This window comes from Agelaius phoeniceus, chromosome 3, assembly GCF_051311805.1.
Source record: "Agelaius phoeniceus isolate bAgePho1 chromosome 3, bAgePho1.hap1, whole genome shotgun sequence".
Classification (NCBI taxonomy): Eukaryota; Metazoa; Chordata; class Aves; order Passeriformes; family Icteridae; genus Agelaius; species Agelaius phoeniceus.
In genome coordinates this window covers 112,599,978-112,625,175 of record NC_135267.1, presented here as the reverse complement: position 1 = coordinate 112,625,175, position 25,198 = coordinate 112,599,978, and the positions used below count along the sequence as shown (strand labels likewise).

The 25,198-nt window shown below is 41.8% G+C and overlaps 1 protein-coding gene across 1 annotated transcript; it reads right to left on the bottom strand.

Annotated features, from left to right (window-relative positions):
- Nucleotides 1-645: 645 nt before the first annotated feature.
- On the bottom strand, nucleotides 646-11,391 carry CFAP36 (cilia and flagella associated protein 36). Its single transcript, XM_054629906.2, has 10 exons — nucleotides 11,227-11,391; nucleotides 7,042-7,106; nucleotides 6,027-6,128; nucleotides 5,513-5,627; nucleotides 4,538-4,625; nucleotides 3,769-3,820; nucleotides 2,810-2,936; nucleotides 2,394-2,563; nucleotides 1,832-1,984; nucleotides 646-1,155 (listed from the first exon to the last, which is right to left on the bottom strand). The coding sequence occupies exons 1-10, from the start codon at nucleotides 11,375-11,377 to the stop codon at nucleotides 1,069-1,071; spliced, it is 1,110 nt and encodes a 369-aa protein (XP_054485881.2). The 5' UTR covers nucleotides 11,378-11,391; the 3' UTR covers nucleotides 646-1,068.
- Between the last annotated feature and the right edge of the window lie 13,807 nt (nucleotides 11,392-25,198).

Here is a 25,198-nt window from a genome sequence, read left to right as displayed (position 1 = left end):
TTTTGCAGTTCCTAGGAAAGGACTGGCTGAAGTGGCAGTAGATATCCTGTTAAACAGCAGCCTGCAATCCCAGGAGAAGGTGAGACCCAGCTCTCTCTGGCTTTTCCCTGGGGCTGTCACCCCTCGGTGCTGGTTCCGTCTGCCCTCGTGGGCAGCCACGTTTGTTCTCCTCTCTGGGCCCTTCCACTGCCACTTTTGGGGAAAGAACAGAACATCTGCCAACCAATGTTCACCTGTGTACCAGTTATAAATGCTATTTTAATAAAAACTCCATGAAACTTGAAGGGGTGGGTTTGTCTCTTTGCTGTGACAACTGTGGCCTGTCATGGCCAAGGGTGACCTCTCAGTGAGGCCATGCCAATGGCACAGGGTGACCTCTCCTGGATTCTTTTTGAGTCTGTGAAAGCCAAACCAGTAAAGGACTTACTTTAAAATATTTCTGCTACTCTGGCAGTGAATTGCTGGGAAGAGTCTCAGCTTTGCACTAAAGCAACTCCTTTTATTTAAAGTTGCATTTATTGCAAACTGGGACCTGGAAAACTGCCCCAAAAGCCTGGAAACCTCTGTAACCTGGAGTTAATTTGTGAATGTACTGACTCCCAAGCTACATTGGCTTTCTCACAAATGAGGTGGTCGAGGGTGCACTTCCTTGTGAAACCAGATTTTATTTCACTGCACAGCTGACAAAGAGCCATTTGTTTATAATGGGCTAGTGAAAGGAACCACGTTCTGCACTGTTGACATGAAAAAGTTCCAATGTTGAGCTCGGAGCTGTTGCCACAGGAATTCCTTTCCCAGCTCTCCAGGTGCCTCAGGGCTCAGGGCTGGAGCAGGGCTGTGCTCTGCAGTGATGGCACAGCCTTGGACAGTCAGGGAGTTCCCAGCACTCTGGAAAATGAGTGTTCATGGTGTGGTTCAGTGGCATTTGCAATAGGGAGTTACCAGGTACTGAGCTGCTTGTCTGAGAGTTCTATAAATCCCAGGGCAAGATTGGAAATCCCTTCACTTACTGATAATTTATTCTAAACCATCCCTCTGTTCTTGGGGTCAGCAATGAGCCTCTTAAAACTACCGCTTATTAATGACTTCTTCTTTTAGCTTTTCTGCAAGCATCTTCCTCTTCTGGAGCAGCCTTTGCTTCTCTTCTGATATTTCCTAAAGACAGAGTGAAAACAACACTGCAATGAGAACCAGCAGCCCCACCATGGATCAGAGGGGTGGAGGATGGGGCTCCTCCAGCACCCTGCCCTCTCCCACTGCCCTGATCTGTGTTTTGGGAGCCCCAAGTTCAGCTCCTGCTCAGCAATTGTGCTGAAGGCTCCCCAGGCACAAAGATTTTGGAGCACCTTCTGAGCATAATAAAATGCACAGCAACTCTGAAAAATATTTGAGGCAACAGAGACTTTAGGCTTTAGTTCACAGCCTTAGGTACTTGCTCTATAAAGAGAGTAGTGATTTTGGGTTAGAAACAGAATAGTTACTACATTGTTTTGTAATCTAAGAAGGGTTTAAGGTCTTCTAGTATTTTCCTCTTTTTTCAGGGAGTTTTCAAGCATTTGCAAAAGCAAAAGAAAATCCCTGAGATTTGAGGAGCCCGAACAGTAGGTCAGGGATAGGAGCAAAGTGGCATTTTATCCACTCATAAACTGAAGTTAATCAGCAGGGTTGATGATGCTGAAGCCAACCAATGCCAACTCCATCACTGAAACTTCTGCAAAACCAGTAAGTTGGAAATATTTCCCCCCTTGTTCTTTTTAACCCGTTCCCACTCTTCAGCAGCAGCATGGACACCTGCAGTGGAAGCCTGTGGGTTTATATGAAAGTGCTTCACCTCTTTGGGAGGGGATTCCTCCTCTTTCTGATCAGAGTTGGGTGCTGGTGCATTATTTTTTGAGTCTTTCTTCGTAGCCAGCAGCAGGTCTCGTTTTTTCTTTAGGTAATCCTCACGTTGCTTCAGCTGCTGCTTTTCAGTTTCTGATAAATCCTGGGGGGGAAAAGTTTAACATTTTGAAATTCATTCTTTTGTATCAATGTCCTGTGCAAGAAAAGCACAATTTATATCCTATTTGCTTCCAAAATTACCAGGTGCAAACAAATCCAAGTTGAGGCTTCAAATCAGAGCTGTCTCCTAAGAAATTACCAAAGGACTGAGTGCTGAATTCTACTCTGAAATCAGAAATCATGAGCTGAATTTGTGCTAATTAAACTGTGAATGAGTGTTTACATATTTGTTTTTAAAAAAAACCCAAAATAACCCAAATCTAGCTGATTACAGTAACAGAAATTCTGTATTTAAATATAACACTATTTTAAATATATATTCTACATGTAATCCTCTCTTTTTGCATTCTTGTTCTATGCTTAGCTTTTTTAAAAATTTGTTTTTAACTTACAGGCTCTTTCACCCCAGCTTTTTGCACTGTGTTCTCTGAACCTTTCCCAGCAGACCTTTTCTTAGTGTCTTCTTTCCCCTTGGTACAAGAGGGCTGGGGTAAGTTTTCAGTTCCTTTTTGTACTGGGCAAACTGGTTTGGGGTCTTCTTTTGTAGATTTATGAGATCCCTCTAAGTAATTTTACACAGAAAGCAATTAGAAAGAATAGAAATACATGAGAGAAAAATAATCAATCAGAACAGAACATCATGGAATAGTAAAACATCCCATGTTGGAAGGCATTCCTGCAGGGCAAATACACTTTACCCACAGCCTTATCCAGCCAAGTTCTTAAAATCTTGATACAAGTGGACTCTTGAATCATTTAAAACCAGCATCATGTTGCCCACTCAGCACTGCACTCCCCCCAAAGTTACCTAATGGGCATTTTGGACTTTCTTCAGAATCCTCAGCTCCCTCAGTGGATTCCTTAACTTTTCCAGCTTCTCTTGAATCTCCTGGGAAATGGTGGGCAACATCAGGAGCTTTGTGTTTAGCACGTGCCTTGAATTAGAAAACAAACAAACCCAAGAGTTGCATTTCCTGGCACTGCACCCTGATTACTGAACTGTCCACACAAAGGAATCTCCCACAAGAACTTCCAATTAAAACTGCATTGTTTACACTACAGACAATCCAGCCCTTCTCTGAGAACTCCTGCCTAGAAATTGTCTGTGCTGTTGATCAACCATGGCATTCGTGTCAGAACCCCACACCATTCATGAAAATATGAAATTATTTTGTGTTGAAACATTCTTTTAACAAAAAATGTATCACTGAACACTATCACCTTCTCTGGCCAGGTGAACTGGACTGGGGGCTCTGCAATCTGGCTTGTTTATCAAGAATATTGCTGTTCTTGGTGTTCTATAGAGATTTGGACAACAACTGCCTGTTCTCCCAGTCAAGGGGGGGTTTATTGCCATGATTCCACAATTTGGACAGTCCCCACTTCCATTCAGTTCCCTTTCTCTGAGGTTTACCCTGATGGACACCAAGGGATGGGCTCCTGGAGAGGATTTCTGCGTGCTGGTGATTAGTTCTCTCTTGTGAACATTTAATGAATAACTACACTGCCCATCAAGTGATCCTGAAGGGAATTCCTGTGGGATCAGGAGTGCTGCCATCTGCAAGCAGCTTACACTTTGAAGGCCCTTTGATCCTGACAATATCAGCAATTCAGCTGCTCCCTGGATCTGAAAGGATTTCAGGGTTCAGGTGCTGAGCAGGGAATGTGCTGCTCGTGGGGCATTGCACTGATGGAAGGGATCAGGACAGAATATCAGGGCATTCCTTAAGCATCCCCATAACTCACACACAAAGGTAAGACACTCACTTCTTCAGTCCTCTTTCTCTCTTGCTCTATTTCATACTCTTCCTTAGATTTTCTGTAACAATAAACATGAGGAAATACTCAAAACTCATTTAGTGGTAGTGATTTTCAGGGAAATTTAACACTGCTTAAATATTTGAGGACTATCAAAGCAATTACAAGGTAATGTGAATTTGTCAGTATCCAAAATATTTCCATGACTTAAGTCTTAACAGAAATAAATAATTGAGATAAACACACAAGAGCCCACTGTCCTCAACTACCTTTGTGCTAAAATAATTGTGTAAGAATTTCCAGGACTTACCTATCCCTTTATTTCATTTGCTAATTTAAAGACAGGAAGGGAAGTATTCCCAGAATCCAGAGGGAAAACAGCATTATCTAATATAACTGGATGGTTATATTAGATAATGGTTACATATGGGATATATATTACATATATATATAATGGTTATATATATTATATTAGATAATTGTTATTTATATTAATCTGCTATTATTTGTTTCCGTGTCTGTGAACTGGGAGTGGGGGAGAATCTGCAGAATTTGTAGCACACATCTCAGATCACAGCCACCACAGTTCTCCCTCACTATTTCAATATTCCTGAGCACAGCCACTGCCCAGCACCACCCATTTTCCCTCAGGCTGGATGTTGACAAGAATATTCCTGTTGCCTGTAAGATGAAGGCAGTTTCCTGCAAAAGGCTGGAAGAGTTAGGTCCTACAGACCTGTATTTTAAAATAACAAAGTGGGACTGATTGATTTCTTACCTTAGAACCTCTCTGAGTATTTTCATTTCCTCCTGTTCAATTTCACTAAATACATCAGAACCCTCTGTCAAACACTCAGGCACTACACCTGGAAGAAAACAAGATTTATGCATTATTCTGAGGAAAATGATTTTGTGCTCCAGTTGGCAGATAAGAAAAGAAAATTTAAAAAAAAAAACCCAAACAAAATCACACTCACAAAACCAAAGCCATGTGAACTGTTTCCACGAAGATCCTACAGGAAAACGTCCTAAATCCTGTTAGGAAAAAGGCAAAGATTTCTGGCAATGAAAGTTTTGACATCAAAGGTTAAGCCAAGCTCTGCACTGACATTTGTGGCACTTTCTGTTGCAATTCAGCCACCTGGACCACTCCCAAATGTAGCTGTTATGTGAAAGGTGAAATTTAAAAATTATTCTCTGAAGAACACTCATACAGGAAGAAGTGAGTAAAATGAAAGACACGGAAGGAAGGAGTGGGATTAAAATCCAGAGCAGCAAAGTTGGGTGTGGATTATTTTCTCTTCCTTCTTTCTCATGCATTTATGAGGATGATGAAGGCCTTAACTTGTGCCTCCTGAATGGATTTTTCAGTGTGAATTGCACAGTAAGCACAACAGGCACTACACTATCCTTGCCATGCAGGGAGCAGAATTCCAGCTGTTGATATTGCTCCTTTTGAGGAACTGCTCTGACTGCCTTAACTCAGAAATGCCACCAAAATTCTGCAACAGAAAACTCGGTCAATTTTCACAGAGAAATTCAGACAAACAGACCTGAAAAATCTGCTACCCTCACAGTACAGACAGCTGTCACTGTCACCAAATAATGGGATCCCTGTCCCAGGACCATCAGCTGGCTGTTTTCCTGTAACTGGAGCAGAACCAGCATTCCACACTCGTTTATGAATGGCTTAAAGAGCCAGCAAAAGAACACTGAAATCCTTCAGAGAACCCCCACATTCACCACTGCTCACCATTTCTTTCTTTGATGATTCGAATTGCTTGCAGTTGCATTTCAATATTTTTCTGTACCATCATTTTTTTAAATAGCCTAAAATCTTCTGCTGCCAACACTGTTTGCAGAATGGCCTGTGGGAGGAAAGATATGCACAAAATTAAACCCCCACAGAAATCCTAACCAGCTCAGTCTGTTTGAAATTAGCTTGATTTTTCAGTTTCTGGGGAGCATGTTTTTAATAATTATATTTCATTCTCCTATCTGTCTGTTTTTCCAGATATCCAAGAAGAGCTCATGGTCAGGAAAATAACTTGGTGGGTTCTGTCTTTAGATCAACATGCCTGCAGTAACATTCTGACAATATTAGAATATTATGATAAAATTGGGTTTCCCAGTGTCAATTTACAGCTGCAGTTCAACTGAAAATTATGATTTCACCATGAAAACTTTTCCAGGTTTCATCTCCTGCCAGCTGTGTTAGGGAAAACATCAAGAATGAAATCCATACATTCCTTAATGAAGGCAAATACCTGGGAGGTGTGGGTCTTTGCAAGAGGAGAAGAAAAAGCTTCTTGAAACTTCTCCTCATTAATTCCAACTTCTTTAAGGTAGTCCTCTAGTAATCTCTCCACCTGTGAGAAAGCATAAGGTTATACCTTACCTTCGAAGGTTTTTCCCTGAGAATCAGAGGAATTTTTGTCATTACTGTCTATTCTTTTCTGCTGCTGTGCTTTATGAACTCCAAGGAAAATCACTACAATAGCATAACTGACTTTTCTGATTTCAAGGTTTATTTGCTTTCATGAACTGTTCAAAATGAGCATTTTTATTGCTAAATTTGATGGCTCCTTAATGTATCTTCTCCAATTTCCAGGACCCTCACTCATGTACCTTTTCCCCAGACTCCTGGCTAGTATTCCTCATGGTTTTTTGGTGAAAATAAAAGGCTTTTTGCCAGTCTGTGCCTGAAAGCCTTTGAGGCCACAGCAGAAATGAATGCTGGTTTGTATTTATTCAGCCCAAGTTTTTTAATATCATTTAATATTTTAATCTGTATTCCCCAGCCTTATTACAGAAAGTGTTAGAAATCTGCATGCACTATTTTATAGGTATTTAAGCTCCAAAAATCTCCTGCAGTTTTTTCTGAAAATTGAAAGATAATTCAAAAGATTTCCCAGACTCATTAGTGAACAAAATCCAAGTTGTGAGTGTTCCCAGACATCCTGCTGGTTGTCATTTTCACTCAATAGAAAATAACATTATCAAGCTTATAAGTACCATCTTAAAGGTAGTGGATATATTAATTTTAATGATGAATATGTAAAACAGCCTAAGAGCTGTGACTGTGTCACAGTTTCTTTTCTGTGTACCTGGTCTTTAGGCATATGAATGCATATGACAACTGCAACTCCCAGGATTTCTAAATAACACATAGAAAAATACTGAATAACAACAATAACCCAATTCAGAAGTTCATCTAAATACTCATTTAACATTTTAACTTCTTTTGCTTAGAAATTACCACAGATAGTGAATAATGCTCACCAGAGCTTGGTACTCCTTATAAATTTCTGTGTATGACAACTTGCTTTCTTCTTCATCATCAAAAACTGAGGAGGGGGAAGAAGAAACATTTTGCAGTCAGTGTAGAAACCACCACAAATTAACTTACACTCTAACCAGCAAGATTAACCTTTACAGGGTGATATATTTAATCAATGAAAATATAGGCCATGATTTATAAAAGTCCTGTGTTTTCACTCAGGCTAAGTGTGTGCTTTTGATAATTGAAAGAAATTAAGCTGCATAATTTAAGATTGGGAAAATTTATCTGCATGATAGACTTGTAAGCAAGTTGAGGATTCAGCAGATACATTCACTGAAAAGTAAGTTTTAATATAAGAACTGCCCCATGATTCTGTGTAAGGTTGTTCTATGACACATCAAGCAGGAAATTTCTCACTCTCCATGTATTTACATGGAAGATTTATTTATTAATGACTTAAACCATTTTTTAAATGTCATTCATGTAGTGAGAAGCCAAGGTGATGCAGAAAAATGAGTCCCTGCCTGCATAACCAGATAAACCCAAAGAAGAAATGTGGTGCAGTTAAGTTCTATTTTAATTCTATCTATCCTGATGTAGGAAAAATGGACATTTCTATACTATAGACCATATTAATCATATTCATGTAAATTCATATTAAAATCCCTGACTGGAACTACTCAAGCACATGATCTCCATGCTGCAGAATATGTGGAAGAAGCAGAAAATAAGAACTGAAAACTAAGGTTTGGGGGAGGGGTGGGGGTTAATTTACATTTATTTCATGCCAACAACTAAGAGAGGTAATGTAAAACCTGGCAATTAAAGCAGAGGCTTAGAAATAAATCTGCCTCAATCCCCTCCAAGATTAGCCACTTGGACAAGTCACTTGCCAGGAACATCCTTTGAAGTCATTGGAAGAATGGGAATTCTGCTTAAATTGGTGTGATTTATTCTTCGTGTGCATGTGACATCTCTGATGGTGCTGATGCCTGTGCAACCCTCACCCAAACTCAGAGTTTGCCAACATCTCTGCCAGCTGTGACAGCCCCGAGGCCACATCACTCCAGACCTGGGCACAGTGTGAGCTGGTGGCACTTCCTAAAGCAGCACCGCCTTCTAACACAGAACTGCAATGACAGAAATCCAATCACACCTTTCATTTTTCCCCCAAAAGCAGAGGGAAACTTGCTTTTTAATCTTACTTTGGAAAACCAACATTGCTCGTGGGTTTTGCACAGGGCAAAATGTTTAATGAAGAAATTAAAATAAAAGACTTACAAATATCTAGGATTAAATTCAAATAGTAGAGGAGGTATTACAGATATCAGTTCTATGCAACTACCATGTGAAAAATGCATATTTTATGAGTGGCTTTTTGCAAATATTAAAATGAATATTATATGTGTTATGTTAGAAAATAATGCTGTGTTAATTCTCTTAAGTAGTGTGTTAAATATCGTTTTAGGTTATAACAAAATGTTAAAATAGAAACTGTGCTATGTAGGATCCTTTTTTTAAAGAAAGGACTCTCACTGAGATAGCAGCCACAGAACACCTGAATCTTTCAGAGAAAGAGAATTTATTGCTCCATTATCAGAAGAAATGAACTTCTTCTTGCCTTGAAGGTGCTGTCAGGATTCAGAGGAAGAAGCTGACACTGACCAGACAGAATCCTGTGTTTGAATGGAATTTATGCATCATGTATGAGGTGTATGAATATGCAACAGGCTGTTGTTTTAAGGGTTAATCCTCTGTTAACGTGGGTCCTTCTTCAGGCTTATTTTGCCCAGAAAGAGGTACCCAGACTGTCTGTAACTCTTTGTCTCTATTGTCTCATATTGTCCTAATTCAAATTGTCCAAATTATTATTACTCTAATTATATTACTATTTTTATAACCATTTTATTACTATTAAACTTTTAGAATTTTAAAACCAAGTGACTGGCATTTTTCACAATTATATTCCCAAACTCAGGAGAGTGAAGACACTTGACAGCCTCTGTTGTCCCCTCCTGGCTGGGGATCACTCCCAGCTCTTGCAGACCACAGCTTGCACCTTTTTCCAGCTGTCCCTTTTTCCCCCACCCCTCCTGCCCTGGGCATCCCAAGCACAGGGATGTCCCCCCTCGGTGACAGTTCCCTGGCACTGCCAAGGGGATGTTCCTCCTGCAGAGCAGAGCGGGAAGCTGGCACACCCTGCGCTCTGTCCCCAGGCTGGGGACACCAAGGGATGAGGTTCAGTGCCAAGTAAAGCAAGCTGCAGTCAGCATCTCCTCTCAGCTAAGTGGCTTTAAGGAGTACTTGGAACAGAGACCTTGGATTCTCTTGAGTCAGGGCTTCTGAATCACGTAGTCATTATTGCTTAAGGTTTTGGCACAGTCTTGGGTGGCCCAACAGGAGTAAAGATCTGAAGAAATGCAGTATGTGGTTCATATGTCTGTCCCCACAGTTAGGAAGACGAGCCAGGGGACACAGATGTCGAGACACTCATTATCTTGTTAAAACTGAGAATCTTGGCTAGGACCCCTCAAATGGGATGATACACACCCCTCTATTTAATTTCAGTTTGATGTAAAAGGAAATTAATCAAGCTGTAAAAAATTAATCAGGTTCCCAGAAAGAGGGAGAGAGAGAAAGCAAACACTTACTAACAGATAGAAAACCATTACAGTAAGTTTACAAGTAGACATGCAAGGACTTGGCCGAAGTAACTACAGTTCTAAAATGAATTCCTCACACACCACTTACCAAAATCCAAATTGTGTTTTCGAGGAGTCACAAATTATTGTCAGTTAATCAGAGTGTTGCTAATTTGCTTGTCCAGCCCAAAGATCGAATGTTTTGGGAGTGCAAAGGACTCTGTCCTGACAACATGTGTCAGTACCAGACCGGCAGTGGAATCTGCACAGCAGGCAGTGACCATCACGAGCCTGCCTCACGCTAGGTGGAAATTTACAGCGGTTCCACAAATCTTCTTACTGTCAGTAAATTCCCCTCAACCTTCTAAGGAGAAGGGATCATTGCTCCTGAGAGGGATAAATCAATTCCCTCGATAGCTAAACCCAGACCCTTTGCAAGATAACCAGAGCATTTAGCCCACCCCAAGTTTAGGCAGGCTTCCCAGGACAAAACTTCCAGCCTAGGTTTCTCTAACCCTTCCTAGCTGTGAATACTCCAGGAGCTTTCCCTTCTTCTTTTGCCAGTTTTAAGAGGGAAAGGCGTATGGACTCATGACAATTGTGCCTCATGCAAAGTTTGGAGGGGGTAGAAACTATTCAGGAAGAAAGTGAGAAGCAATTTTTTTCAAGAATCACAAACAAAAGCTGCCTTTGTTTTTCCAAAGGGCTTAGGCACTGCTTTCAGACTTGCCCAAATTGTCATTACTTTGCTACTGTAAGGACCTGGGTGTTTTTTGGCAGCAGAAGTTGTTCTGTAAGCAGGAGTAACGTAGCCAAATCTCTGCATCAGAAAGTCTATTTCCTCCTTCTCCCTCAGCAGACACAAACCCGCACAGGCCTCCCCTGGCCACAGGCAATCCTGGCCCCTCCTCACTGCCTCTACTTCCACTTCACCCAGGCTGCTCCCCAAATTATGCCTGGATGGTCTCAAGAAGACAAAGGAAGAAATGGAAGTTTGAACTGGAGTTGCTTCCGAGCTAAACTCACACACAGGATCACCTACAGAACATTGCCAGTAACCACTGACAGTGCTGACTATCATTCTTGCGAGGCACTAAAACTCAGGGGTTTTCACGTCTTAACTGACAACATTCACGTAAGTGCAGGAATTTCACTTTGGGCCTTCTCCTTCTCTGTCGCACTGAGCGGATGCCGCTTTCGGTTGTCCGGACCGGTTTCCTAAGGAAAAATCCCGGCTCTGGGAGAGCTTTGGAGGCCGTGCCGGGGTCCGGGGCGCCGCAGGGTGCAGCGCTCGCTCGGTGTCAGCCGTGAGCTCACGCCATAATCCCAGGACGGGCTCATGGATGCGAACGGCACCTCCTGACCCACGGCTCGCCCGGGGGACACGGCGGGTCCCGGGCAGCCCCCGCGGGGAGCGCGGCCGGCGGGGCCGAGTGCGCGCTCCCGCAGAGAGCGCCCCGGGAGCCGCGGGGACACCGCACCGGGACAGGCCCGGCCGAGGCCTCGGGACACCCGCCCCGCCCCGCCCGGCGCCCCGCTCACCCTCGCAGTTGTGCTCCATGAACTCCAGGATGGGGATAGACCAGGCGGGCCCCCGCAGGAAGCCGGCGATGGTGTCCACCACCCACTCCACGTCGTCCTCCTCCCCGGCCGCCATGGCCAGCGGCGCGGCCGCTATGGCAACCGGCGTCATGGGGCGGGACCGCGGGCCGGGAGCCGCCCGCCCTCACGGCATTCCCGGGAAGCGGGGCTGAGGAGGGGAGCGGCCGGGCTGAGGAGGGGAGCGGCCGCAGCATTCCCGGCCGCCTGACGAGCGGGTCCTGCCCAGCAATGGAAAGAGAAGAAATTAGAGAGTCGCCAGTGTTGAGGGAAATGGAGCACGGGAGCAGGCGGTGCAGCCAGGCTTCCCTGTGCTGGGGACAGCCGGGATACGAGGGACACGGCCCTGAGCCCTGCGGAGAGCCCCGGCTGTTCTAACGCCTCTCTCACCCGCACCTTCACAGCACAGTCCAGGTTGGGGTCATGTCACAGACATGTTTTAGGAAAAATCCTTTCCTTAGGATTTTTTCTCCTGAGAAGCTGAGAGGCCTCAGGAACAAAATGTAAACAATAATTATCTGCTGCTGTGGAATGCAACAGGTGCAACTGTGATTGGTCTCATGTGGTTGTTTCTAATTAATGGCCAATCACAGTCCAGCTGGCTCGGACTCTCTGGTCAGTCACAAGATTTTATTATCATTCAAATTCTTTTCTATTCCTTTCAAGCCTTCTAATGAAATCCTTTCTTCTATTCTTTTAGTATAGTTTTAATAGAATATATATCATAAAATAATAAATCAAGCCTTCTGAAACATGGAGTCAACATTCTCATCTCTTCCCTCATCCTAATACCCCTGTGAATACCACCACAGGCTTATATATTTGAATTTTATTTAAAAATTATGCCAGATGATGGAAAATTCCTGTTAGCTCCTATTTTACCATGTGCAGAATGCAGTGACATTGTGGAGCAAACTATAACATGTTCCTGTTAGCTGTTGAAGGTGGTGCTCTAATTCTAGTGTTAACAGCTCCTCAGGCCTTCATAAGAACACGGATAATTTGTAACTTAGTAATGCTGCAAAAACCTAAAAGTGCTGGAATTAGGAAATCATTTACAAGACAAAGGGTAAGAAGGTTTACATTGATGCTTAACCACTTGGGTATTTCTTAGAGCTGGTGGTTGTGGTATATTCATTTTCTCCACTAAAATTAAGGTAATTTCTCTCACTGTCCTCATCTCTTGCATTGCTGTCAAACTGACAAGTTTTTCCCAATGTTTAAATGTAAGTTCTTCCTATGTTCTTCCTAATACTGGATGATTGCTTGCCTTACTGGTGCTTGTCACTGGTAAGTAAAAACAAAAACAAAAAAAAACCCACCCAAAATAACCTCTTGATCCTTTTTGAAAGATTTTAATGACCACAAGCAGTGGAAGTTCCAGTTTGTTACATCAGGATGGGGCTTGGTCTTGCTCAAGAACTCTTGCAGCCATTAATGAGATTTTACCTCCCCAAAGTTTCAGTGCAGGTAATTTATTTTATTTAATTGTTTAGAATTTAATTTATTTTCTCACTATTTTTTCTCTAAGGTAACAATTCAATGCCCTCAGAACTGCAGAGAAGTACCTGATTATCATTTAAATAAGAATCTGCACTGGAAAAACTTCATATTTTCCTTTTGCAGACAACTTTTTTTCACCATCAGTGCTTCCATTTCTACAGCCAGTTTTGTGGTCTGAGAGCATCAGCAGTATGGTATATTCACTTCCTATTTGTTGCATAAAAATTTAAAGCATTTCATCACAGTTACAAGAAAAATTGCTGCAGTAATGAGTATGGGGAAATTCTGTCCTCTGGAATCAAATCCATTTTGTCACCTCACAGGAAACTGCCTGATGTGATCATGTTCTGTCCATAGATGTCAGAGGAAACACTGGAGTTGCTGGTTGAGTTGTTAATAATACAAAAGATGGAGCAGGAAATGCTCCCTTGTCTGAATCACAAAAAGCATTTATTGCTTGATTTTTCTGTGTTCTCTGAGCAAGTTGCTACTTCACACATTTTGACATACATACATATACAAACATATATATATTTATATATGTATATATACACTCACACACTGACAGACAAATTTTGTCAAGCCTTTCCAGTCTCTGTGTTCCACTGAATTCTTTATGTCAGCACCCAACTCTCTTCACATCCAGTGGGTCCCACTCACAAGCACAACAATAATAAACAACAATAATAAAGCCTGGAATTCCATAATCTTGAGAATATCTGACTTCTTTTTGCTGAATGCTGGTTTTGATCTGTTGCTGAATTTACAAATTTTTTTATCTATTTATAAATAGAGAGAGAGGCAGATGAGCTCCTTAGCTATTGGCAGAGGTGGTTTTTACATCTCTTCTAATTTCTTCAATGTGGATAATTTTGCAGCTTTTGAGCAATTTAAAGGACACTGGGTAAAGTGCAATTATCAAATTAACAGTTAAACATTATTATTTTTAATTACTCTTTTGTTTAGGCTTTAATTCTCCCATCCACCATAGTCTTACTACTGCAACAGCTATAAATATTTTTAACTTAATGCAACTTTTCCAGTTTGTTTTTATAAATTTTAGTTTGGGGTGGATTTTTTTTTATAAATCTGACCTCAAAGAGAACACTGAGCTCAAGCTTCTGAAAACCTGTGGTGCAAAGGCCTTTTCTTTCAGTCCAGCAGACAGAATTAAATGTGACTTCCATATAAAAGGTTGAAAATTAAAAGACTAATCACTTTGGGCTTATTGGCAACAATTTATTGTGGAGATTTTTTGTTTAAATATGTTATACTTCAGGGACTTCACTGCACTTTAGTCAAAGCTAAACTGGGAGAGAAATTGGTTCTGAGCAATGCAGACACATTGAAGAAGTGCCTGAAGTCAAGTAAGGAATTGTGAGTTATCTTCATTTTCCTCCCCTCTGGGATATTGAGCTCCTGCAGGAACTTCTAAAGCTCTTCCTATTTAGGTCATTTTCTTTCATTTTCTAAAGCTGTTCTTTTCTCTTGTGACTTGAAGGTTTTGTACAAGTGTAAGGCTGTTTCACAGAATCCATTCTGCCTGAGAGGCCACTCCTAATATAATTATCTCATAACAAGCATATGCTTTTCCTATAATAATGCTTCTTAGCTAAATTATCTCATCTTAAAAGCATCTCAAGTGTCCAACAGCTAATGCTTTCTCTTTGTAGCTTGTGAAAAAAAGAGATACTAGAACTACAAGAATATTATTTCATCTCTTTTTTAGATTTTTTTTCATTGATATACTTGCCACAAATCATGCACATTTTGCCCACATATTTATCTGAAAGTCTATCCATACACCTGATTTCATATATTTTCCTGAAGCAAATTTTGTTGTTTATTTAGCAACAATAGGATTCATTCCCATATACACTTTTCATGGGGATTTTCTCCACACACATTAACTTGGTGTTTTAGTAATTGCTGCAGTGCTTTTACCATTGTTTTTCCTGTGGTGTCTGCACCTCTTGAATTCCAAAAAGCCTTGTAACAGTTTAGATTTTTCTGTCCAATTTCAGCTGATTGTTATTGATGGAAGATGAACTACAGCAAGGTGAAGCCTGTGGTTTGATCTGAAGCCTGTGAGCTTTGTTATTCTGATCTCTTCTGGCATGCAGTTCTGCAGCCATGAGCAGGTTAAAAAAGGAAAAAGGAAAAGCCCTGTGACCTTTCCTTGGAAGTGGAGTTTCACTGAACCAGGAAAGGTGGCATCTGTGGAGGATGAAATGGTATCAATAAGGGTACGAGACAGTTAGAAATAGTAAAATAATAAATTGCCAGATGCATGGGCATTTTAGTCACTGCTGAATAAGAGTAGGAGAGAGGTTGGGGAACCTGGTTGCCCAAATCTATGATAATAATAGGTAAAAAAGAAACCAATATAACTTTCAGTTGTGTATTGATTTTGGGGAAAGATCTTTATTTCTGAGCTTAGGAGATTTTCTACACAAGTCCAGCTTCTAACACCTTCAGCCAAGAGTCATGAAAGCTCTGCAGAAAGACTTCTACACACCAACTCATTTCACTTTCTCTTCAGTTTTTAGCACTGTGAGAATTAGGCATTTTTAATTTCTTTGTAGAGCTTCCTTAAAAAGGACTCCTCAATATTACGATTCCTGAAGTGTTACCTGGGGCTGTGTGGGGAGTGGGACTAGAAGAGGTCTGAAGCCTGCCCAGCCTTGGAGTTTCCTTGACTGCACAGTGCAAGAGAGAATTTATTTGAGGCATGAGTTTGGTTGGAGTCATTTAGTGTTACCTCAGGGCTTGGCTTTCAAGGAGGCATTTACAGACAAAGTGCTGGTTCTGGGGGCTCTGGGGAAGAACTGGAGTTTGCATTTCTGAGTTTTATTACCCACAAGTTTCAGCTGCCCCCAAGAACTTTGGCTAATTGCATTGTATTGTTGATTATAAAAGCCAAAGAAAAACTCCCAGGAAAACAATGCACTGGAGTGCCTCACAGAAACTGTGCTCTCTACTGCTGAAACAGAAAAATCAATTGGATGTGCAAGAAAGAAATACTTCCACAGAGATACAGATGGAAGTGCTTTGTACAGAACCTCATCAGTCCTGTTTCATAGATTTCAGATGTATGTGACTCGTATCAAGTGGGATATTGGAAGAATTACACAAATGAGGTGAGCAGAGTACATCTGCTGGGGAGCAGCACTTGGTCCCATGTTCCAGGGGTGCTCTCTGGGGTGGCTCCCAGGTGCAGAAGGGACTCCACGCTCCCAGCTCACACTCTCACCGTGCCAGCTCACTGATGGGATGGAGCCCCGTGTCCAGGGTGACACAGGAGTGCCAGGGTGACTTGTTCTGAGGTCTGAGCAGAGCCCAGGAATTCCAGACCCCTCACTCCACCCCATTAACTCTTCTCACTGCTGCCATTGGCCTTCCAGCAACCTGCAGGTTTGGGGGGCACTGATCAATAAGGGGTTTTGCCACCACAGCCAGCAGTGGGGAGAATAGAGATGCTGCTGTGGTGCTGTTTCCTTTTCATTTTCTAAGGTGCTGTTCCAGGTTACAATATTAAGATATATTCTATTCCCATCATCAAGAGCTGCTGAAACCAGGAGGGGAATTGTTTCTTCCTTATGTCCTGTTAATGGGCCCATCAGTGCCTTTCTGCATGACTCAGAGATAACTCCCTGCAGGAGCCATTTCTGTTTAATGGACATTAATGTCACCACATGGCTCACAGAATGATAGCAGCCCACTGTGATCTGCTCCACCCAGGGGGGAGGAGCTATGCATCCCCACCTGGATATAATCTGGGATTTGGGACAGAACAGGCACTCTTTCCACTGGATCCCCAGAGGAATGGCTGTTTTTTCCACTGGATCCTCAGAGAAAAATGACACCCTTTCTACAGGATCACTGCTCCAACAGAACTACATCTGCCTCTCCAGGAGGACTGCAGCCACCAATCCAACTGGACTGCTACCAACAGGGTGTCAGGTTGTAATCTGACTTTGTCAGTGGTTTTTCTTTTGTATTATCACATATACTTTGGTTTTCTTTTCCCTTTCCCTAATAAATTGTATTTCTGACTTGGAGCCTCTCATTGGTTTTGCTTTCAAACCAGAACAGGAGCCATCTACCCATGCTCATAGCAGAGGCTCTGTCTGGAACAGAGGAAGAGCTAGGGTGTGTTGGATGTGGCCAGGAGCTGCTGAGCTGTGTCTCTCTGTGTATCTGGATACAGCTGCCACACCAGGTGTGGCCTCAGGAAGGCATAAAAGCCAGAGCTGTGAGACAAAGAGTGGAGCTTTTCACAGCTTCATGGACAGGTTAAATGAGAGCAGCATAAGCAGGGCTGCTCCTGTTCTTACTTGGAGGGCACACTGTAGGATTCCAGTGTATGCATGGTTCTCATTAAGCTCTGTAACTTTTCATAGATGATTTTTTTGACAGCACCGTGAGTTATTTATTAAGTAGTTTGTATTTGTGGACTATGGGATTTTTACTTGTGCTTTAATGTTATGATTTTTTTAAAAAACCAAGTTGGCAACTATGCTTTTATAAAATTTTCATTATCAAATGATGCTGTGGGTAACTGTGGGTTATTTTGTGACTGAATCATGGATTACCTCACAGTGAAGCTCAGAGATGTGGGCTGTGCTGTCATTTCAGAGGACTTATTTCTCCCTGCATATCTTGCTCATGCTTTTTAACCTTGAAAAACTTGCCAACTATATCAAGTGTAACTTGTCAACAGTATTTACAAAGGTGTGAACAAGCAGGCTAGTTAGATTTTGTAGGAAACAAAGACTGGGAATGAGGTGAAATGAGTAGAACAAAAAATTGTGATTTCAAATCAATGTGACAATGGAAGGTGGACAGCAGGAAGCTACCACTGCATGAAGCTTTTTGCCCTGGCTTTTTCTGTCCAGTCCTAGTTCTATTTTCTGGAGAGGAGTGAAAGCCTCCTGTGCTTTCAGCTGAAGGGCTCACAAGTCAGCCATGAACTTTAGTTTTCAATAGCCTGCAGGGGAGAAAGGCTGACTGGACAGCCTTGGAGATAAACCACTGTCCACAAAATGAAGGAGCTTTGGGGATCTTGGCAGACCAGGATTATCACTCCTTGTTTGTTGGTGGTTAGGGCTCTTGGGGTGGGGTGGTGCTGATGATGATGATGTTTTCCTAGCCAGTTGCTGGTACTGGTTCCTCAGAGCTCAGAGTCTGTTCAGAATTGTTTGGTTTTATGGAGCTCTGCTGGTTTGCATATGCCTGTGGTGGGCTGGCAAGCGGGGCTCTGAGGCTCACGGGGTGAAGCTAATCCGTGCTTCTGCACTCTTGGCAGAAATCCTGGCAGGACTTTAGGCCATGAGGGAAGTTGGATGGAGGACAAGGGTCGGGGGGAGGTTGGAAATTGCATTTAAGACTCTGCTGGGAGTCTTAATACTGGTAATGTGTTCACTGAGATAAAGTAGGAAAAGTGCTGGTTGGGAAAGCTGACAAGAGCCCAGCCAGATCCATTTTGGAGCTAGGGATCAGAAGGCTCCTTCCTGACACTTTGCTTGGCTGGACAGGCTTAGTTTACTATTTTAGAGCAAACAACAAAGCAGCTCTGCATTATGGTGCCAGAGTAGTAATAGAGCACTTCCTGGACTTGAAATTCAATTTTACATTCCCTGCAGAAATACACATGGTTTTCACTGAACTAAATAGAGTTTAGCATGTTTGGTATTAATATTACTGGCTCCTTGCTGTTTGTATGCATTTTTGTGCCAGAATGCTTTTATATGAGAAAAATATGTCCTGAAAGCTTTTGTAGGGATGAAACACCATACTTTGTACTTGGAAAATGCCTCCAGAAGGTCTCATGTGGTGTTGTGTATTAATCTGTAATAGGATGGAGTGATTTGAACTGACCTTCACAAAGTGTTTAGCTGAGTGAACACTTTCTGTGGCAGGGTTTTCATTTGTAAATCCAGGATGCTGGAGGGAATAAGGGATGAGAAAAAGAACTTCCAGAGTAGCAAACTCTGAAGCAGAACCAATATGAAGGAATGAGATAAGGGAGTTGTTGAGTAAAAAGGTACAAGTGAATTAAGTGGGTTTTTCTGCCAGGCCTTCACTGCTCACCACAGAATACATGAGTGAGGAGCTCTGACACTAAGGGCAGGGAGCTTGGAAAGAGAAGGTGACAGTTCCTGACAGGCTGAGTGATGCTTGGGTTGGTCAGGAGCAGCTGACTGGAGATACACAGGGCAAGGGTTATTTTCTTTCAGGTGCACAGTGAGTGAAGTGTAGAGCTGATGGTGTACAGCCACAAGATCTCAATTGCAGGTCTGCATCTTTGGCTGTGCACAGGAGTTGAGAGCTGGCAGATAAAAGGGCCGAGAGATTTGTTATCAGGGCCCACTCCAGCACTTGCTGCTCCTCAGGGCTCAGCCATCCCCTGCATAAGGCTCTTTGAGTCTAATGCCACTCCTGTGAGCACAAAGGACATCGAGGCTCCAAGGGACACAGCAGATCCCAGAGCAAGGGCTGCTGGGGAGGCAGGCTGGGTGGAAAAGCACCAGGAGGAGTGCAAAGCACAGCTCTGTGGCATGGATATCGAAGGCAGTGCCAGCTCACTGTCCCCTCAAACCCCACTTTGTGCAGAGCAGCTGTGTGACATCGTGCCACTCACTGCCTGCATCCTACGGCTTCACATCGTTTCCATCAGCAGTAACTGAGCTCAGTACAATTCATTTGTTCCATTCCCCTATGTGGGCACACCCTGGAACAGAAGCAACTCTTTGATTTTTCAGATCAGCAGTTCTCTTACGAGATTTTATACATTACACTTTCAGAATTTCTCATATGCTGTTCCTCGTATACTTTTTCAGTGTCAGGGAAATTTTGTTTTAATGTACTTTTGCCTTTTCTGCTCATAATGGGGCATATCATAAAAAATCTTGCTTATTTCTGAAACCTTTCTTACCTGTCCTTATTTCTGAGGATTTTTTCCCCATTTTCATCCTTTGAATCAAAGCCTTTTTATGTTGGTCTTTACTGCAAACCAGCAGTGTTATTTTTGGTAAGATTTGGTAGACTTTTTTATTGCTTTGAGGAGGTGGGCATTTCAATTACGTAGTCTTAGGATTAGCCAAAATTACAGAGAGGTTTGGAAGGAGCAAGGCCTCTTTGGATCCACATCAGCCTAATAAAAAAAATCTGTAGAAATACCATTTCCAACTTTCTGGGCCTCATTTGTAGGAAAAAGTGCTAAGTTTAATTTCTAATTTTAATTTTAGTCACTCTCAAGCTGTCTACTCCTATGCATACATTTATATATAAAAATCCTCACGGGGGCACTCTTGGTTTAAGCACAATGTAGAGGAGGTGCAGTTTCATCTTGATTTTCCTTTGTAGTAGACTGACAAAAAAAAGCTTAAGGAGCTCCTAGGATGACTTTCAAGTCACTGTTAAAAATAAGCTAAAATAAATGTTACATAAGGCAAAGGAGCTTCAATTCTGTAATTCTGGTATAAAGCAAATCTAGTTATATAATCTCTACTGCCAGAATTTTGACTTTCACTTAAAATAGGGTCACAGTAGGAATGAAAGGTCATTATTTAGAAATTTGGGATTTTGTTGACTTACCTGTCTCATTGTTTTTCTTATTTCTTTTGCAACCATTACTTTTTTTTTTTGTATGTAAAAGAAGGGGGGAAATAAACTGTCCCTGTATGTGATGTTGTGGCTTGGTTATGATTGGTTCATATATTTTAATATAATGTATAACCCACAGTGACAGGGAAATCCAAGATATCTATGGGAAGAACTTATTTGGTCATTTGGAGGAAGCTTCCTGCTTGTGTGCATTTCTCAAGCCCACAATAATTGAACTGAAATTATTTCTGAATTTGTATACTGTTAAGCTTCTTGACCAGCTGGAGTTCTCTTTGTTATCATTATTAATAAGCAAAATTATTAGTTGTTCAAAGAGGAGATGGATCAATATATTATTGATCATAACAATGCCCTCACCAAACAGCCCAAGAAAAATAAGGGGAAAGGGAAGAAAATGACATTAAACACCTATTTTTGCTTTTTTGTCTTGCTGCAAGAACATTTAGTAGGTACAACTGAACTGTGTCATGGGCTCTTGAGCGAGGAATTCCTTGGAAGAAACAAGCCTTGTATTCTTCACAAGAAGGATTAGCAGTCCCTAAATGCCTGACTAATTTCTTAAACGCAGTCCATGTCTGCTGGTACAAAGGGAACTCCCAATACTGTGCTGCTCCCTGCTTCCACTTAACTGCATCGGGACAGAAGCAGGAAAAGAAAGAACTAGACAGGGCAGAAGACCTGGGCTCAGAGCAGTTATGCAGTCAAGTCAGTCTGAATCATTTGCAATGTGTATTTCCACCCAGTGCAAGAGGATCAGCTCTGAAACGTTACAGAAAAGCCTCACAAGCTGGAAGCATGTCAGTCATCGTTGTAAAGGAAGTGTGGATGAGCTGGGGGAAGTCTGCAGGGAGCAGAGAGGGATCATTTGAGTCAGAGGTTACTGGTGGGCTGGTCCCTCTGTTAGTACACAGACCCTCTGCAGCAGCCTCTGCTTTCCTGCAGCAGCTCCTGCAGGGAGCTCAGCAGAGGCAGGAGACCTCTCTGTGCTTTGGGATAATCATCATTATTATTATTACTGCCAACACCCCTTTTGGGTGACTGTCAGCTTCAGCTAGAGCACAAAATTGGCTGTCCTCGTTCGTTAATTAATTTTGTTTGTAAAATACTCCTCGGAGGGAGAGGGAATAAATGTTACCATTAAGGACTTAAATAGGCTTTCAGATGAAATGCCATAACCAGCTGCAGGTCAGCAACAAACCATTCTTTGTTAAGGTGTTTTCCTTTTGCAGAGATACAGCCTGAATAAGCTGAATAATCTTATCCTTTTAAGGCAGACTGTTAAGGTGGACTAATTCTACGATGAAAAATATTCTATAGATCATTATAGCAGGAAGAAATAAATTTAAAACTATTCATTATTTTAGTAGAGCGTTTTCTGTGTGAAAACAGCTACAATCTTCTGCTTTGTGTATTAAATATATCTATTATATTTTAATACTTTATATATTTTTGACCTGGTACTAATATCTAAAAGTAATAAACTTAAGAGGAATTAAACCTTTTCTGGCCCACAGAAGAATTATCAAGACTGATATATATAAAAATCAGAATTCTAATCTTACCCAGGTTATTTTAAAAAAATCAAACACATCATAGACTCTTTTAGATTGAAAAAGGTCTTTGAGTCCAACCATTCCCCCAGCCCTGCCAATGCCACCACTACACCACATCCTCAAGTGCCACATCTGCATGGCTTAAATCCCTCCAGGGATGGGGACTCCACCACCCCCCAGGCACCCTCTTTCAGTAGCAGTTTTAGGTAACTGCTTATTAATTTTAGCATTAAAAATAAGAAGTGTGTTAAATTGCTTCATAAGATTTTAAAAGGCCCAGACAACTGACATCTCAGGATAAGCCTGAAGTTAGAAGGAAATTTAGTATTTTGCTGAACCATCCTTTGACCTTTCAGCCACTGCATACTGTACCCTTAATTCAGAAGTTGTTTTACAGAAGGAAATATAAAAATCAGAAAGAACTCCAATATTGTATGACCACCTTAGGGAAAAATAGAGCATTCTGTAGATACATAAAGCTGTCAAGAAGAGTCCACAGAGGGAGATATTTAGGCATTGGACAGGGATAGGCAGGAAATAGCTGTTGATGACAGTGGTTTGCAAAAGCCTAAATAAAATGATCAAATGTGTCACTGTGGGTTTTTGCAGAAGAAATTAGCTGTTGTAGAAAAACGCTTCAATAAGAAATTTTAAAGGGTGGGAGATTTGGATTTAAAAATGGCATATGAGATGAACATAGGTAAGAACTCCAATTTTGTGTTCATCTCCAATTAAATTCACAGTTCAGCTGGTGTCACAGTGAATTGAACCCTCTAGATTCATGCAAACAAAGGGGTCATGCAGTTAACAGTGGTGTCTGAAAGAGGTGTGTGTGAGAAGGCTGCTCCCAGTTCCAGGTAACCCAGGAATCCACCCTCTTTCAAGAAGCTTCATCAGGAATGCTATCTACTAAGTCTAATTGCTATTTTTTTAATCCAGCATTAATTACTATGTAATGACCTATAGTTTTTTCTGTTAATTAGTTCATATATTTTAATATCCATCTTTTTAATGTTGTAAATAACTTGCGTTTTCTTGTTCTATAAGCTTGTCAAATTCTTTTTCCCAAAGGCAAAATAGAGATATCTTAAAAGCTTTTAATTGTTTCACCAGTATTTCATGGAGAGAAAAGCTGTTTTCAGATGTAAGTAAATGGACAAATAACCAGGGGTAAAATCAGCCATGAAAATGAACAGGGTAATCCTGAGGGAGGGAGCTCAGAAGAGCAGAGGCTTGGACAGCAGTGACTCTACTATAGCTGCATTCTTTGTGCTGTGCATTTTTGCACAACTAAGTCCACTTACACTAATGGAAATGTCAAGGACAGAAATGTTCTCCACCCAGTTCATTATCTCCTGACCTTGGGGAGAGCCACCTCCAGCTGGTGAGGAATGCCTCTCTAATGAGACATGCTAACATCAAAGGTGATGCAGGGCTCTGGAACTTAACAACCTCTCCTGAGCTCAGAAATCTGGGTCTGATGGCAGCACTGCCCAAGCTCCTGGCGTCAAGTGACATCCAGAGTGCAAAATGTGGGTGAAAGTAGGGAGGCACCAGTCCATGGCAAAGGACAGGGAGCCAATTACCTGGAATGTGGTGTTGTGTGAAGGAAAGTCAACGCCACAAGAAAGCAAAACTGGGGCAAATGGAGTTTTAAGAGGTACAAAAGTCTTTCCCAGGCATAAAAAACCTTTTCTGTTTGTGAAGCTGAATGGGGAGAGGTCGGAAAGCACCAGAGAAGAAAACCAGCTCAACATCTCTGTCCATCAGGGATCGGAGATGATGACTACAGGCCTAGTGCTGTAGCTACACTTCCAGGCTCTTGCTTTCCCAAGGCACAGATCCACAGGCAGCTGTGTCTGCTAACAATGAGCAGCCTGGGCTGCACTTTGCTCCTCAGCAGAGGAAACGCAGAGTGTGCTCTGTAATTCATCTTTCTGACCCAGTTCATACGAAACGCTGCTCGCATTGGCAGGGTCTCCTCTGACAGAAGGCATGTCAGCAAGAGCTTTTGCTCAGTCTCACTCCACTGGCCACAGCAGAAGTGAGTACCAAAGCTATTGTCCTGGTGACTGCTGCTCTTGCTATAATGCTCAACACTTGCTTTTAGGAAAAGAACAATCTAGTTCCTTTATGTGCAGCAAATAACAAGGGGGAATTCACAAACAGCGTTATTAGACAGTCTTGTAGTTCACAGATGACAGCTGGAAACAGATAAATGTTTTGTTAGCTAAACAGGAAAAGGAGCTGAATTGAAATACTAAGTTCAAATTTTCTTTGAAAGGGAGTATTGCACTGACACCCTTTAAGAGTTTACACATATGGAAAATCTTAGGAATGGCTATTAAATGTAAAAATCAAGATAAATACTTGGTTTATTTCTGATCACATCAGTTGGCCTGCCACAGTAACATTCTTCCTGCCTGTCCTACTGATTGAAGAGTAACAAGAAGCTGTAGGCTACTCCCTCCTCAGGTGGATCCCAGTATTAAATGGGAAACTTTCACCAAATGTTTCACCCTTTAAGTACTGTCTGTGCAGTCCTTGAAGGAAAGTGTTTGGTAGGCATGGCTAGAAATGGTCAATAGCTGTTCTTGCAATGAACATTGTGCCTGACAGGAAATTCTGATGCATTTGACACTGGTACCCATACAGGATATTCTTTGTCTGCTGTCTCTGTACTAATTTCTTGCTATTTGCCACAATGTCTGGGATCTGTAAAAATATCTTAAATGGACAACACCAACTTTCCCCAAGTTCCTACTGTTTTCTTCTTAATTTTTCACTCAAAATACCCTAATTTTGAGGTTACTTACCATTTTCTCAGGAAGTTCCCTTAAGGTTGATGGGGAATTTTGGACACGTCAGAGCAGACACTGTAGCAGGGAAGAAATCTTGAGAATTGTTGTGGAATTTTCAGTTCTTTGTTAATGTTACAGAGGGATTTCCCCTTCTTTCCACTCTTGTGGAACAAGAAGTAACTTTTAGTCCGCTGTATTAGTGGCAGTTTTAGGAATTCATAGCCATACTTAAAAAGGCTCAGTGCCCTTTCTCTTTATTGCCCCATCTTGATAGGGAATAGGGTTTGATAGGGAAATGGGATCCTCTGGGAGCAAACAGGACAAGGAAGGTGGCTGTCCTTGTCATTGGCTTGCAGTTTCCACCAGACATTGTCCTATCAAGCCAGCCCATAATCAGAGCATTCCAGTGTTGGCTGTGGTTTCATAACC